The 15,806-nt window shown below is 37.0% G+C and overlaps 1 protein-coding gene across 4 annotated transcripts in view; it reads right to left on the reverse strand.

The window, feature by feature from the left end:
* The window catches only part of MALT1 (MALT1 paracaspase), a 212,314-nt gene that overhangs the window by 28,025 nt on the left and 168,483 nt on the right, over positions 1-15,806 (reverse strand). For 3 of the 4 annotated variants that reach the window (XM_055297862.2, XM_055297858.2, XM_063639401.1), the window contains exons 5-9: positions 11,377-11,555; positions 10,862-10,958; positions 9,992-10,024; positions 6,854-6,880; positions 5,007-5,039 (exon numbers count right to left, since the gene is read on the reverse strand). In XM_055297862.2, the coding sequence (XP_055153837.2) occupies positions 5,007-5,039; positions 6,854-6,880; positions 9,992-10,024; positions 10,862-10,958; positions 11,377-11,555 (369 nt within the window). The remainder of the gene's footprint in view (positions 1-5,006; positions 5,040-6,853; positions 6,881-9,991; positions 10,025-10,861; positions 10,959-11,376; positions 11,556-15,806) is intronic. The other variant, XM_055297859.2, reaches the window with a different exon arrangement.

Here is a 15,806-nt window from a genome sequence, read left to right on the forward strand (position 1 = left end):
TTTTTGTGAGTTCATCAATGCTATTAGAATAAGGATCCAACCTCAACAGAGTGACAGACTCAGATCAATCTTCTTCTAAAGTGAGGGGAAATGCAAGAATGCATTGTCTCTGGTTTATATCATTATAGCCCAAATCATAGGTTTACAGTAAGAGGTTAAAAAGTTACTGGGGTAATAAAATGCTTGTAAATCGTTCCATTTTTCCATGGAATACCATCATTTAATTATACACATCATAGATTTTTATTGGTAGAAAACAATTATAAGTATATAATAAGAAATCACTGGGTCTTTGGGGAAATAAAATTAACGTCAAACTAAGCATCATGGGATGTTTTTGCTGATATCAAATCTTTATTCACTGGTTTTGTTATCTATTTGGGAAAGAATACTTGGTACAGTTTACAGAATGCACGGGTTCAACAGTGTGAGAACTACAGGTCTTAAAACATATGTATCGATAATTGACTGTAACACTTCTAAAATTCTTCTCCGATGATAATTTTTAATAGCTAGTTCCTAAGATGTTTTAGAGCATTTCCTTGACTTTAATGGTGAAAAAGATGGTAAGTAAATCTTACCTGTCCAATCTACTTGTAAAACAGTTCCTGGGTGACAGGTGAACTGGGGTGGATGGAAGATCGAGAAGCAGCAGAAAGGGAGAGGAAAAAAGACACGACAGAGAAACGAACAATAAAACGAATTTGAGGAGGTTAAGAGTGAGGAATAAAACTTCAAGATGGCAAATATAAAGCAATTTATAATGGTTTTCAAGTGATAACATAAATGAAAGAGTTTTTCTGTGAAAAACATTTACTGTAAGAGCTACCCACAACTTCTTGAGCACAAACAATTTATTGGAAAAGTCAAACAAAAATGCCAGTGGATTCAGCAAAAGAATAATGAAGCCACTTCAGAAAGACATTTTAACTTGATCCTAAACATCTTCCAAAGTTTAATGTAATATATTCTTCAAAAACTGGTGTTATATCATTAATCCCATGTCTAATAATTCTGATTATTATGTTACTTATCTAAAGTGAGTTAATATTCAGAAGCACCTAGAAAAGCAGCTGGCATATAGTAAATGCTATTAAGTATTTGTTTAAAAATCTCATGTATTAAATCTTTTAATGACTCTCCATGTCCTACAAAATAAAGTCCCAGTTTGATGGTGTGGGTGAGGAACAGGCAGCTCAGTATTGCTGGAAGGTAGAAGACTAGGGGAGTGGCTGGGGGTTACACTGGTGATGCAGTTTGGCATTCAAGGCCATTTGCATTCTAGTCCATGCCTGTCTTTCCAGCTGTGGTAGCAGGTAGCCCCCAGCAAACCACAGTATCCTTGCCCTTGTGTAGTACAGTCACCCCCACCCTGTGAATCTGGGCTGTATCATGACTTTCTTTGAGCAACATAATATGTGTGACCCTCTGCCAGTTCAGGGTCTAAGCCTTAAGCTCTGACAGTTTTCACTTTGGAGATCCAGCCATGACATAAACAAAACAGCTACATGGAGAGACCACTCAGGGAGGGAGAAGGAATCGAGCGAAAGAGGGAGAGGGAAAGGAAGAGAAAGAAGTTGGGGGCGGGAAGAGGAGGGGAGGACAGAGAGAGACAGACAAGGAAAGGGAGAGACAGAGAGACAGAGTGAGAGGAAGAGAGAGAGGGAGGGAGATTTTTCAGTCTTCACAGTCTTTCACCAACCCCCACTAAGGTGCCAGGTATGTAAGCGAAGCCATCTTGAATGTTGCAGTCCCAGCCTCATCTGACTGCAACTGCATGAGAGACCCCAAGAAAGACCAGAAGAACCACCCGCTAAACCCAGTCCAACCCACAGAACAATGAAAGATAATAAAACCGATGCTGTTCTTAAGCTAGTAAATTTTGCAATGTTATTCAGCAATAAATAACTACATAACCAGTATAGCCTCCAGCCACTCCTTCCCTAGTTTTCTACCTTTCAGCAATACTGAACTACTTGTTCCTCACCCACACCATCTATTTCATGCCTCCATTCTCACCATGTCTTCACCATTTTTTCCCTCTCCTTCATTTCTGAATGAACTCTCATCCCATACATTTTCATTTTATGCCCTTGAGGGCTCCTAATTCATCCTTGAAAATCCTCACCTTGGCTTTGCCTCTTAGGTAAAGCCCTAACTCTCCTAGACTAATCTGATCACCATCTTCTATGAACAATTTCTAGATTCTTTACATATTTCTACTAGACATGTATCATGTACTATATTATTCATTTAATGTCTGCCTCCTATTAGTATCCAAAGCCTTGAATTCACAAACCAAGGCTTGTTCTCTTGTTTCATTAAGCAGTGGTCCTCAACCTTTCTGGCACCAGGGACCAGTTTTGTGGAAGACAATTTTTCCATGGACGGTGTCAGCGGAGGGGTGGTTTTGAGATGAAATTGTTCCATCTCAGATCATCAGGCATTAGTTAGATTCTCCTAAGGAGTGCGCAATAGGGTTCATACTCCTATGAGAATCAAATGCCGCTGCTGATCTGACAGGAGGCAGAGCTCAGGTGGTAATGCTCGCTCACTCGCCTCCTGCTGTGTGTCTCAGTTCCTAACAGGCCACGGACCGGTTCTGGTCCACAGCCTGGGGGTGGGGGACGCCTGTCATAAAGCACAGATGAAACATTAGATAAATGTTTGGTGAACTTCAATGATAGAAGTTGACCTGATATTCCATTTATCTTGTTATTCTTTCAATTGGGACATGTTTGAGAAAGAATATCTGGCATAATGGAGCTAACAGAGGCTATGGAATGAGAGATAGCTGGGTTTCAATCCTGTCTCAACTACTACATTGTATAATCCTGAGCAAGTTTTATTAAACACTTACAGTTTTAAATTTTCATCTCCTAAAAATGAGGAAAAATACCTACATCTCAGGGTTAAATTATACATTTCACTAGGTGAAAACACTTAGTTTATTAGTATTACTATTAAATGCATATTTGTGATTAAACCATCTTCAGCAACTAACCCAGTTACATTTGGATCTTGTCATTTTGTGTACCTAAGACATACGTATGCTCCTCTCTACAGAATATGATGGCTACGCCTTTGTTCAGAACACTATTTTAATAGGTATTTCTTAATCAGTGAGGTCTGTCTGGAGAGCTAAAGAAAAGATCATGGAGCTGGAATACATGAAATCTTGCCACAAGGAATGAAACATAGCAGGAGCAGGTTTTTGTTTTTTTTTTGAGACAGAGTCTCACTCTGTTGCCCAGGCTGGAGTGCAGTGGCACAATCTCCACTCACTGCAACCTCTGCCTCCTGGGTTCAAGTGATTCTTGTGCCTCAGCCTCCCGAGTAGCTGGGATTACAGGCGTGTACCACCGTGCCCAGCCTATCTTCTCTATTTTAAAGCTGAGATCTGTTACAGAAAAATCACACAACTGATCTGAACCATTATAAATTCTTACTTTTTAAAAGTCTTAGTTGGACTCTCAATACACATTCACTTGTAGATCAGACTTGTCAGACCTTACTTCCATTTTCTTTAACCTCTAAGCCTCTGCCATAGAGTAAGATCTATATTCAGCCTTACTTTACTCTTTTTCCCTCAATCTTTTTTTTTTTTTTTTTTTGAGACAGAGTTTCAATCTCGTTGCCCAGCTGAAGTGCAATGGCACGATCTCAGCTCACCACAACCTCCGCCTCTCGGGTTCAAGATTCTTCTGCCTCAGCCTCCCACGTAGCTGGGATTACAGGCATGCACCACAATGCCCAGCTAATTTTTTGTATTTTTAGTAGAGATGGGGTTTCTCCATGTTGGCTAGGCTGATCTCGATCTTCTGACCCCAGGTGATCCTGCCTGCCTCGGCCTCACAAAGTGCTGGGACTACAGGTGTGAGCCACCATGCCCGGCCTTTTCCTCAATCTTTTAAGCATATTACTATGCCTAATTACTTAGAAACAAAAAACATAAACTAAAAATGTCCTCAGCTTCCCAATAAATCTATCTGTTCACCAATCTCTCCTTCTTTTTAATCTCAAAAGAGGTTTCAACATTCTGATTAAAGCCAATTTCTCTTGTTTTCACCTTGGCCCAAATCCCTATCATCTCTTTTAGGAACTTGCTCTATAAATTGTCCTCTCTTTGATGGATCACTCTACTACACAGTCTCAACAGATACTGCCTTTCCAAATGTAAATATCCTCACATTTTCCCCTACCAAAACACTTTGAATATATGCCCTATCTAGTTAATTTCAAATCACTCTTTCTTTCCAACAAATCAATATGTACTGTCTTCATTTGTTCACTTCTGAATCTTTCTTTTTCCACTATTTTATACATTGTATCCATGTTTAAATTCCCAGCATAACTCAGTAACTGACACATTATTAGGCACTTTCAACATTCCACTCAAAGCCACCAATCACATCTTCAGTGGCTGAATCCAATGGACAAATTTTAGACATATTTTGTCTGGCTTCTGCCAACATCAAGATGTTAGCTATTTTTACCATCTTTAAATGTTAATCTGCTAAACTTTTATCGGCTAAAGTTTTCTCCCTTACATTTTCTTGTCCCAGGCATTCTTCAAATGCAACTGTTCATTTACATTTTATCCTAAATTCTTTTCTCTTCCCATTGGAGAAGACAGGGGAGCAAACGCTAAAGCTACTGCAGCCCTTGTGATTTCTATCCCTCACCAAGAGACAGCACTAACCACTTCCTCCTCTATGCTAACTATGCAGCATGTACATGTTTCTTTTTGTACGCATGTCTGTTTGCATATTGTAAGAAACACACAAATCACTCCACAGAAGTTGACTTGACCCTAGAAACTGAATTTGTAATCATTTTTAAGCCTCCTCTTCTAAACCTTCTTTTAAAGATACAAAAAAATAAAACATTTGGTCCCAATGTTATTCAAATATTTCTTTAAAAAATCAAATTAAAATGTCTTAAATTCCTTCTGGAGTTATACACAATAATTATACTTTGATCATGCATTTTAAAGCTCTACTCACCCAAAGGCTGGTCAGTTGTTTGCTCTTTATTATCTATACAAAGATAAAAAAAGCAAAACATGTAAGATCCATGGTATATTTCCAGAGTTAAAGATACATGAAAAGTATATAACATCAGCAGCATCACTTACAGAATATAGTTCCTACTCTTCAGATTTTTAATAAAAACACTCTTGAATGGAAAAAAACGATGGTGGTGTTCACAATAGGAAGTAGCAGTAGTTACCATTTCCTGATGCCTCAGCTGGCACCGTTCTATATGCTTTATATATAACAGATCTAATGAAACCTCACTCTACCCTATGAGGTGCCTACTATTATTAACCCCATTATATAGATAAAGAAATTAAGGCAGAGAGAGATTAAAGTCACTTGCCCAAAGTTATGAAGCTAGTAAGTAGCAAATCTGGATACTAACTTAGGGAGTCTCCTTCTAGATTCTATGCTTTCACCCTCTACATAAAATAATATCCCTCCCCGTACCTGAAGCACCATGTAGGGAAACATGTAGTTCATCAGTTGTGTGTCCACTGCTGTCGAGAGATAACTTTGTACTACTGGTAAAATAAATGCCACTGAAGCCTATTAAAAGCTTTCCCTATACAACATTCTTCTTTTAAACCTAAATTTTTGGGAATTTAGGGAAATAAGGAAATTGTAGGAAATAAGGAAAAACTCAAAGGGCCAGGAAAATTTTAGAATCTTAGTGGTGGCTAGTCACAAAAGTTTTTTTGAAATAACTTTTCATAACGTTCATTAAAGAAAAGCAAGAATTAACAGACTAATTTAGGAAAGGGGATTCTATCCAGACCAAGAGAAACAATTACTAGGATGGTTTTTGACAGTTCAAGACCTACTTGAAACAGGTCTCACTGAGGCTTTGTGTGAATTTGAGGACACCACAGCAAGGAGAATGACGCACAGGTAATGGGGACTTTCTGCTGTGTCTAATTTGCCTATATACAGTCAGCACAGCCCAATGGCATTCACAGTAATAGATGTTTGCTAATGCAGTATGAGTATGACACTAAGCAAACTAGTAATGATGCTAAAATAATGAGAAATAAGTGGAGAAGTAATAGGGTTTTCTACAAATATTAAATGACATAACCACCTTCTTAATCTACTCCTGAAAGGTTTTATTTTCAGATCTATCCACAGGTTCCATCATTGTCTTTCAGAAAGCCTACACTAGGTTGATATCCTGTGTCTTCATGTAGTTCTCACTGTTGATATGCCTTTTATCGCAGTTGAAGGCTTAACTTGTTAGAAATCTGTTCTAATTAAAATTAGCCTACAGAGTTCTACCTACTCTTGACAACTGTCACTCATTAAGAAATGGTCACTGACCAACCCACCTGTACGGTGCCAATGATCCCCACAAACACACTTCTTACTCCAGATATAGGCACCCACCCAACTAGTTCAGATACGCTCTATAACTGAGTCACCAAGAAAAAGGTCCCAGGGGTCTGATCAGTTCAGAAATGTTACCCCTGTCACTCTGTCAAACACTGCTTCCTGCTTTCAGATTAAAGATCGTGTACTTCCCCCATTAACTTCCTTGTTATGATATAAGGAGTAATACACAATGATAATACATTGAGGTTTTATGTTACCTCAAACACTTCTTTTCTACCCTTACAGTTTTATAACCTAAAATATTTTTAATGTATCACTTGTATAAAATTGTACTTCATGTAGTTAATTTCAACCTTAAATTATATTATTTCAATAAAGAGAAAGAAGTTACTAGTATTACTATAACAAAAGAGTACCTACGGTAACTTTACTGCATTCAACAACCTAAAAATCTAAAACTAAAGTTTTATGTTTGGATTACTCACCAGGATGACCAAGATTATTTAATTCATCTAAAACAAAGTAAGAGAGAATAGATTAAGTAATCTAAATGCCAATTTAGCACAAATAGTAAGACTAATCAAAGTAGTTTTGAGCCAGTGCATCATGTTACAGTGTTTTATCAGTTTACAACTTTTCAAATTAAATGAAGCCGTGCAAATACTGAATAGCAAAGAATAGTGAATATTGCTGTGCTTATCATTTAGGACTTCTAAGCTATCACTGTTTTCATTAAGTGACAAAAACTAGGCTCTTTCATAATTTATTCATAGTTTTAGATATTCTGGCCGATTAAAAACAGTAATCTCGAATGATCTTTTTTTTAAGTCAACTTTTAATTTTAGAACATTTTAATGTTTACAGAACTACTGTGAAGGTAGTGCAGAGAGAGTTCCTATATACCCCATACCCAGTTTCTCTATTATTAACATCTTATGTTAGCATAGTGTATTTGTCACATCTAATGCTAGAATAGTATATTTGTCACAACTAATGAACCATTAATGGTCTTTTTTGCTTAGGGACTCCATTCAGGATCTCACATTACAACTGCTTGTGTCTCCCTAGGCTTGTATCTTCTTGGTTCTGACACCTGCTCAGGTGTTCCTTGTCTGTGATGACACTGACAGTTTTGAGGAGTAACTGTCGGGTATTTTGTAGAATGTCACTCAACTGAGATTTGATGTTTTTCTCATGGTTAGATTCATAGTTTCTCAAGGTGTAAGGTGTTTTTGGGAGAAATAGTGGTTTCAGAATTAACCTGTACCCCCATGGGACATCTTATCATGGCCAATGGATAGGTAAAATAAGCAATAACATTACAGCTATCTATTTTTTTCAAGTTTTATGAAGATAAAAATTAACATTAACAATAAATTACAAATGTTATATACTATTCATACTTTTTTATGTAGAAACTTTATTCTTATGTTACATAAAATCAATTGAAGAAGGTCTGAGTCAGCACATGGGTTATGTGGAATTTTTTTTGCCTTCAGTATTAGGCTCAACTCATTCCCAGTTACTTAGTTACTTAGGTCAGCAGCACCATACTCTTTCACCCCTCTTCAGTGAGGCTGTATCACACATTTGCAATACAGTTAGGTTCTTTTCTCATAGTCTGTATTCCATCTTGGAACCCCCCTCCTCTGACCTCCTAAATGATTAAAATTTGTATACATGTATTCAACATTAATCATATAGAATAGTTCCACTGCCCTAAAAAAAATCCACCTATTCAACCCGCACCCCTCATCCTGATCAAGTGTCTTTTTTTCATTCATACATAATAATTGTACGTATTTATGGGATACATAGGATATTTTGACACATGCATATGATGTATAATGATCAAATCAGGGTATTTGGGATATCCATCATCTCAGACACTTACTTCTTTGTGTGGGGAACATTTCACTTCTAGCTATTTTGAAAGACATGGTAAATAGCTGTTACCTATTGTCACCCTACTGTGCTATCAAACACTAGAACTTAATCCTTCTAACTGCAGGTCTGTATCTATTAACCAACCTCTCTTCATCCACCCCCAAGCCTCTTCCCAGTCTCAATCTATGAGATCAACTTTTTTAGCTCCCATAGATAAGTAAGAACATATGATATTTGTCTTTCTGTGCCTGGCTTATTTCACTTAACATAATGACTGTTCCATCCATGTGGCTGCAAGCGACATCATTTCATTCCTTTTTTATGGCTGAATAGTCTGATCAAGTCTCTTGAACAAAATACACAAAATGAAATAGAGGACACCATGCTAAATAGGTAAAAAATATATATATATAATAAAGGACACTGTTCATATGCAATTCTCAACTTTGTGGACTTCCATTGAAAAAAATTTGGATCTAATTTTTTCATCTGAGACTTCTGGAGAAACTTCGTAACTGGATTTTCTTCTCTATGTGTTCTAAATAGAGTTATTTGAAAATTATTATTTAATAGTGTGCTTGCTACTGCAAAAATTATGGAGAATATTGCAGGTATAGAAGCAGCACAGCAAGGTGATAATTCACATGCATCACCTTGGAGCCAAACAGCAGTGCTAACTTATATTTATTCTTAGAGGTTTCCAACATTAGGAAGACTTAAAAACCATGCAATTAGGCAAAAAGGATTAGGAGAGGAAGAGGAGTTCGATTAGGATTTCTTCACATGGCTTCCCTCAAACAGGGTTAACAGATCATGGGATTAGAACTCCCTTACAAGAGAGAATTCTTGTTTGCAACTATATATTAGGATGAAAACAGTAATTATAGTATTTCAAAGTGATACTATAGAGACATGAAGGACAGGAAAATCAGAAAATATAAAATTTAACATTTCCTTACTTTACCCAAGTAGAGCCTAAGCTTATGTAATAGAGGCAGAAATTGAAAAAAATACTTTGCCATCCACAAATCTAATTTTGCAAAACAATGTGACATCACACTAAGGAAAGATGATCCAAGTTTTTATATTTACTCATTATAATTTAAGTACAATGCTTTGGCTAATTAAAACAAATTAGAACTTTATGTTGAAATAGATTTTCAGTTCCCTTTACATATTATGGTAAAGGTGACATGGTAGATTATCTAGAGTCTTGTAGCTTCAAAAAATCCTGATCAATTTTATCTTAATACAGAATATTTAATATTTCATAAAACATATGTTAAACAATCTCCTCTCCTGAAACTTTTATAAAAACTAAATTTCATTTGAGAGCATCTAATCATGGCTAAAGGACAGACAAAATAATCTAAAACAAATATCCATGATCATATAGCCACCTATCTTTTTTACAAATTTTATGTAGATAAAAATTAACATTAAGAATTAATTGCAAATGTTCACTACTCAAAAGATACAATGCAGGAACTTTGTTCTTATATGTAATATTAAAAGAAAGTCAACTGAAGATTAGTTATGGTAATACTGTGTCAATTTAATCGTGTCTGTCCATTTATAAAACTTCAAAGATTAAAATACAATATTCTTCAATCAAAATCATTTCTTACAGCTAGTATTTTTTCCATCACTGCACTCAGTAAGCTAAGAGCACTCCACCAATCCCAAGAGTAACTAGCATGCAGGAGATTTGGTTTCAAACCGAAGACTTACACTACCTTCAGTGCACTCCACTGCCTCATCTGTTCTTCCTTGTTTCAGAAAAAACAAATTTGAATATATTGTAATTCATGATCTTAAGAAGGGCAGCCGTCAAGCAAATAGAGATTAATATCATAGAGATATGTTGGCAAACCAACACATGCATTAATACCTTCTACTATGAACAATATAACTATAAATATATTAAGCTGAAATATAACAAATTCCCAAATAATGCAGTTAAGAATGGGATTGTTGATTAATAACCTTTCTTTCCTTTATATGTGTATGTTTTAAAAAATGTTTTATTAAAAATCTTTTTCTTTTATTATTATTATTTTTAATTCAACCTCCCAGCCTGAAGCAATCCTCCCACCTTAGCCTCCCAAGTAGCTGGGACCAAGTGCATGCCACCATGCCTAGCTAATTTATTTATTTATTTGTATTAGAGATGGAGCCTCACTATGTTGCCCAGGCTGGTCTCAAACTCCTGGGCTCAACTGAACCACCAACCTTTGGCCTCCAAAAGTGATGGGATTACAGGTGTGAGCCACTGCACCTGGCCAAAAATCTTTTCCCACTGAATCAAGTTTTTTGTAGCTAAAGCTTTAAAGAATACATATTTTATCATAAATGTTGAAAATAAACTGTAACTAAAATAATTTAAATAAAATGGCTTTTTTTCCTGATTCTTTTTGCTTTCTGTGAACCTAGATTATGATTTTAGTATGCATTCTTTCAAATTTCAATATAAACAATATAACTTCTAATACTTAAATCATTAAATAGTATGGGGTAAAAAGTATAATTTCCTTTGCTTAAACATTGCAGTTTATATAGCTTATATTATAGTCCACTTGTCAGAACACTGGGGAAATACTTCTTACCTATGATGATTTCTACCTTCTTGCTATCTTGACTGTCTTGATCATTATACACATGACACCAGTAGGTTCCTTGGTGTTCCAAATCCACATAAGGCACCTATATCAATATTAGAACATGTAAATGCTTCCTCTCCAATTTTAATGGCTTGGAGAAAAAGTCATTTTACGTTTTAAAAATACCCTCCAAAACATAACATCTTAGAAGGCTTTAGACATTGTTACATTAGCTCCATTCATCAGGTTAAATACCAGCAAGTAACTGTTGTAATGATTCCAACAGTGCTGAGTTTCATGCAATACTATTTGACATTTTACATATAAGCCTGAGTTGAATTCTAGCACTTTAGCAAATATAAGAGCTAGTTAATATGAAATCATAAGGGACTTTAAATAAAAATACTGAAAACATTAAAACATCTGAAAGGATATGAGTTTTAATGTTCACCTTATATTTCAATTGTACCATTTGTTTTACATGTTAACTCCCCCAAAAGCCCCCAAAATCAACTTCCTACCATGTATAGCTTTTTGGTCTCATGTGTTAATGGTAATTCATTTTTGAACCACTGGTAGTGAGGAATAGGGCTTCCAACAGCAACACACTGTAAAACCAATGTGCTGCCTGGCATCAGCTTTTGGGAAGTTGGTTCAACACAGATTTGCAACTTGGATTCAGAGACGCCATCAACACTTCCTTAAATTAAAAGAAAGAATAAAATCTCTAGGTTAAAAATAAAAATAAAATTTCCCTATAATTAAAGAGATGTGTCAAGTTCCCCCTTCATTTGTTACAATCTTTAATAACATTTCCCAAACTGTTTTAAAAAACTATAGCACTCGTAGAAATATTAAGAGATATTCTGTGGCCAAAAGAATGCTGTGGACAAATAAACTTAGAAAATTCTGGGTTAAACAAGGTTAAACACATTTCTCGACTGCAGGACTTCTCAAAGCTTTTAAAGTGTTAGTATGTATTGTCAGTCAAGGAGAGGAATATAGTTCAAGTGTCTCCCAAATGTGTTTGGCTGCAGAATCTTTTTGATAGAGGTAAACAACTTATTAACATCTTGAGTGATATTGGCATTTAACATGGAAAACTCTATGTTCCGTTCTTTGACATACTGAAATGTTTTGTAACCCGCACTGAATAAATATGGGTGAGTTACCACTAACATTTCTACCCCAGGCAGATATTAGACATCATTTACTTAACGCTCATTTAATACTCTTTAAGTTCCCTGAAGGCAAAGAGCTTGTCAATTTTATGCAACAGGTCCCCATTATGAAACTCAGTGTCTAACACATTACAGGTGATCAGTAATATTCATTGAATGAATATGATTCCATTTATAAATATATTATTACATGCACAAAAATAGTCTAGAAAGATATACGTTGCTCTCTTAATTCATCAGGATTATTTCTGGAGACTGCTCCACTCCCACACGGACACCTTACCTGGGCTTTGATATCCTGCTCTGGGTCATCCCAGTCCCTTCCCACCGCCTCCCACCCCACACAAATGTCTACCATGTTTGGCGCCACCTAATGCCTTTAGAACTGAGTTGACAAGGAGGGGTAAGCCAGCTGAATGTTTAACAAAATTTTAAAAGCAGAGCGTGAGCTGCCATTAGGGTAACCAGTGGTCTCAGTTTGCCTAGGACAGAAAGGTTTCCCAGAATGCAGCACTTAAAAGTGCTAAGACTAGGAAAGTCCTGGGCAAACCAGATGGCTGGTCACCCCTAGCAGGCATGACCAATTAGATCCTCAAGGAACCCCAGCTGCAAAAGATTCTGCCTCACTCACCAACTCCCTCTCTCGGGCCCTTCTCAAGTGCTCTTGCAGAAGGCGAAGGATAGGAGAGCTAAAAGATCACCTGTGAAGTGCAGGTCCACAGGGCCTGTTGAAGGCTGATGGCACAACAGAGGCCTGAGGGAAACCCTTGGAGGCCCACAAGGCCCTCAGTGAATGCAGTGCCTTTGCTTTCCAAGGCTGGCTGGGGGCAAGGCAGCTAGGCAGGGGGCTCTCAGACCCCCGAGACATAGAAGAGACAAGGGTGGGGTTGGAGAACAAAAATGCTTCAGTGGTCCAATAAGCTGAGACTCTGGATGTAAAGTGGAGAGAGATCTCTTGCAGTTTGGCACTGGAGGTGTAAAAAAGAGATTTCTAAAGTCTTCTTGATATGTCAATTTCAGTGCTGCCAAAGGGAAATCCTCATTCTAGCCTCAATTCTGTCAGTAGTAAACTGAATATACCTAAAGCCCAGATCTAACAACTAGAAACTGGATGGACTCACACCCCTATTGTAGTAGCCATTGCAAGGGATGTGCCTAGTTCCTGGGCATAAAAATATTAATTTCAATCTCTATGTCATATGTTAATGTGTAATATGTTAATCTCATATGTTAATGCTATTTTTCTTTTATACTCAATGTTCAGCATTGAATAAATAATTATGAGACTTATGAAGAAGAAAGAAAATGTAACCCTGTTGGGGGCTGGGGAGCTAGGGGAGGGACAGCATTAGGAGAAACACTTAATGTAGATGACAGGTTGATAGGTGCAGCAAACCACCATGGCATGTGTATCCCTATGTAACAAACCTGCACGTTCTGTACATGTATCCCAGAACCTAAAAGTATAATTAAAAAAAAAATTCCTAATGTTGAAATATCCTCACATTTCTAAAATAAACCATGTTTACTTGTTAAAAAAAGAAAAAGAAAGAAAAGCAGGGCTGGCCTACATTCTGGAATTATCAGAGACTCACATTAACTCAAAGATAAACATCTTAAAAGTTCTGGTGAGAAAGGCAGTTCATCAACTTGCACAGAAGATGGTGGCCAACTTACAATTTCAGCAGTGAGAAACTGAACAAAAAAAAAAGAGCCAAATGGAAATAACAGAAACTTAAAATATCAAGATTTTCACTCATCAGTGCATTTGATGGGCTTACCAGCAGACTGGTCACACCAAAAAATCAGTAATCTTGAAAACAGGTTAAAAGAAATCCAACTGGAAATAAAGAGATAAAGTGAAGGAAAGGAAAAAAAAAAGAGCTTACAAGCTCTGTGGGACAATATCAAATAGTCTAACACACATATAATTAGAGTCCCAGAAAGAAAGTAGAAGAAAATGGCTAAAAATGATTCAAAATTGACAAAAGATAACAACTTACAGGTCCAAGAATAAGAGAACTCCAAGCAGGAAAAATTCAAGGGAGCAACTATAAAAGGAATAAATAAATTTCCATGAGAAACAATGGAGGCCAAAAGACAATGGAATGGCATCTTTAAAGTGGTGAAAACAAACCAACACACCTCTAAAATTCTATACACAACGAAAATATCCTTCAAAAATGAAGACAAAGAGATTAACATAATTCAAATGCTGAGATAATCTGTCTACAAATTACTTCACAAATAATTTTTACAAATTATTACAGAAAAACAGCAGACCTGAACCATAAGAAGTCTTAAGAGGAATTCTTCAGCCAGAAGGGAAATTTTACTTGATAGAAACCTGGGTCAGAAGGAGAGACTCAAGAGTGCCACAACAGGTAACTATGTCAGTGAATATTTTAAACAAAATCTTTAAAACTTATACACACGTGGGCTGGGCGCGGTGGCTCAGACCTGTAACCCTAGCAGTTTGGGAGGCCAAGGCAGGTGGATCACGAGGTCAGGAGTTCAAGACCAGCCTGGCCAAGATGGTGAAACTCCGTCTCTACTAAAAATACAAAAATTACCCAGGCGCAGTGGCAGGCGCCTGTTATCCCAGTTACTCAGGAGGCTGAGGCAGGAGAATCGGTTGAACCTGGGCACCAGAGGTTGCAGTGAGCTGAGATCGCGCCACTGCACTCCAGTATGGGTGATAGAGTGAGACTCTGTCTCAAAAAAAAAAAAAAATTATACACACATACATATCTTTACAAGATTGCTTAAAAGTAAATGTAGAAGTAAAATACATGACAACAAATATACAATGGGGGGCACAATGAAAATAGACTATATGAGGTTCTTATATTTTAAGGTAGAATATGTAGAAGGTTTACTACAATAAGTTAGAGGCATACTGTAATCTCTAAAACAGCCACTAAAAAATAACACTAAGACACAGCTGAAGTCAATAAAGGAGATAAAACGGAATATTAAAAAATGCTCTTTTGGCCAGGCGCGGTGGCTCACACCTGTAATCCCAGTCCAAGAGAGGGCAGGAAAGGAGAATCAAAAGAGAACAGATGAGACTAACTGAAAACAAACACCAAGATGTCAGACTTAAACATAATCACATTATATGTAAATGGTCTAAACACCTTAAAAGAGACTTTTTTTCTAGACTAGAGCAAAAAGCAACACTTATCTGTATTCTGTCATCTAAAATGAAACTTTAAACAAAGACATGCCAAATTAAAAGAATGAAAATATATGCTGTACAAAAAAGCTTATGAAAGCTGCCATGGTGCTGGCCAGGCACAGTGGCTCATGCCAGTAATCCTAGCACTTTGGGAGGCCGAGGCGGGTGGATCGCTTGAGCTCGAAGGTCGAGACCAGCCTGGGCAACATGATGAAATCCCGTCTCTACCAAAAACACAAAAAATTAGCCAGGTGTGGTGGTGCATGTGTGTGGTCCCAGTTACTCAGGAAGCTTAGGTAGGAGGATCATTTAAGCCTGGGAGGCAGAGGTTGCAGTGAGCCATGATCGTGCCACTGCACTCCAACCTCGGTGACAGAGTGAGACCCCCTCTCAAAACAAAACAAAAAAGAAAGCTTCCATGGATATATTAGTATCACACAAAGTAAACTTCAAGACAAAGAGGATTACCAGAGATAAAGGAGCATTTCATAATGACCAAAAGCTTAATTCATCAATAAGAGCTAACAACCAATGTTGGCCAAGATACGGGGCGAGTAACCTGAATTCTCATACCTGTTGGTCGTAATGC

Source organism: Symphalangus syndactylus, chromosome 1 (genome assembly GCF_028878055.3).
Source record: "Symphalangus syndactylus isolate Jambi chromosome 1, NHGRI_mSymSyn1-v2.1_pri, whole genome shotgun sequence".
Lineage (NCBI taxonomy): Eukaryota > Metazoa > Chordata > Mammalia > Primates > Hylobatidae > Symphalangus > Symphalangus syndactylus.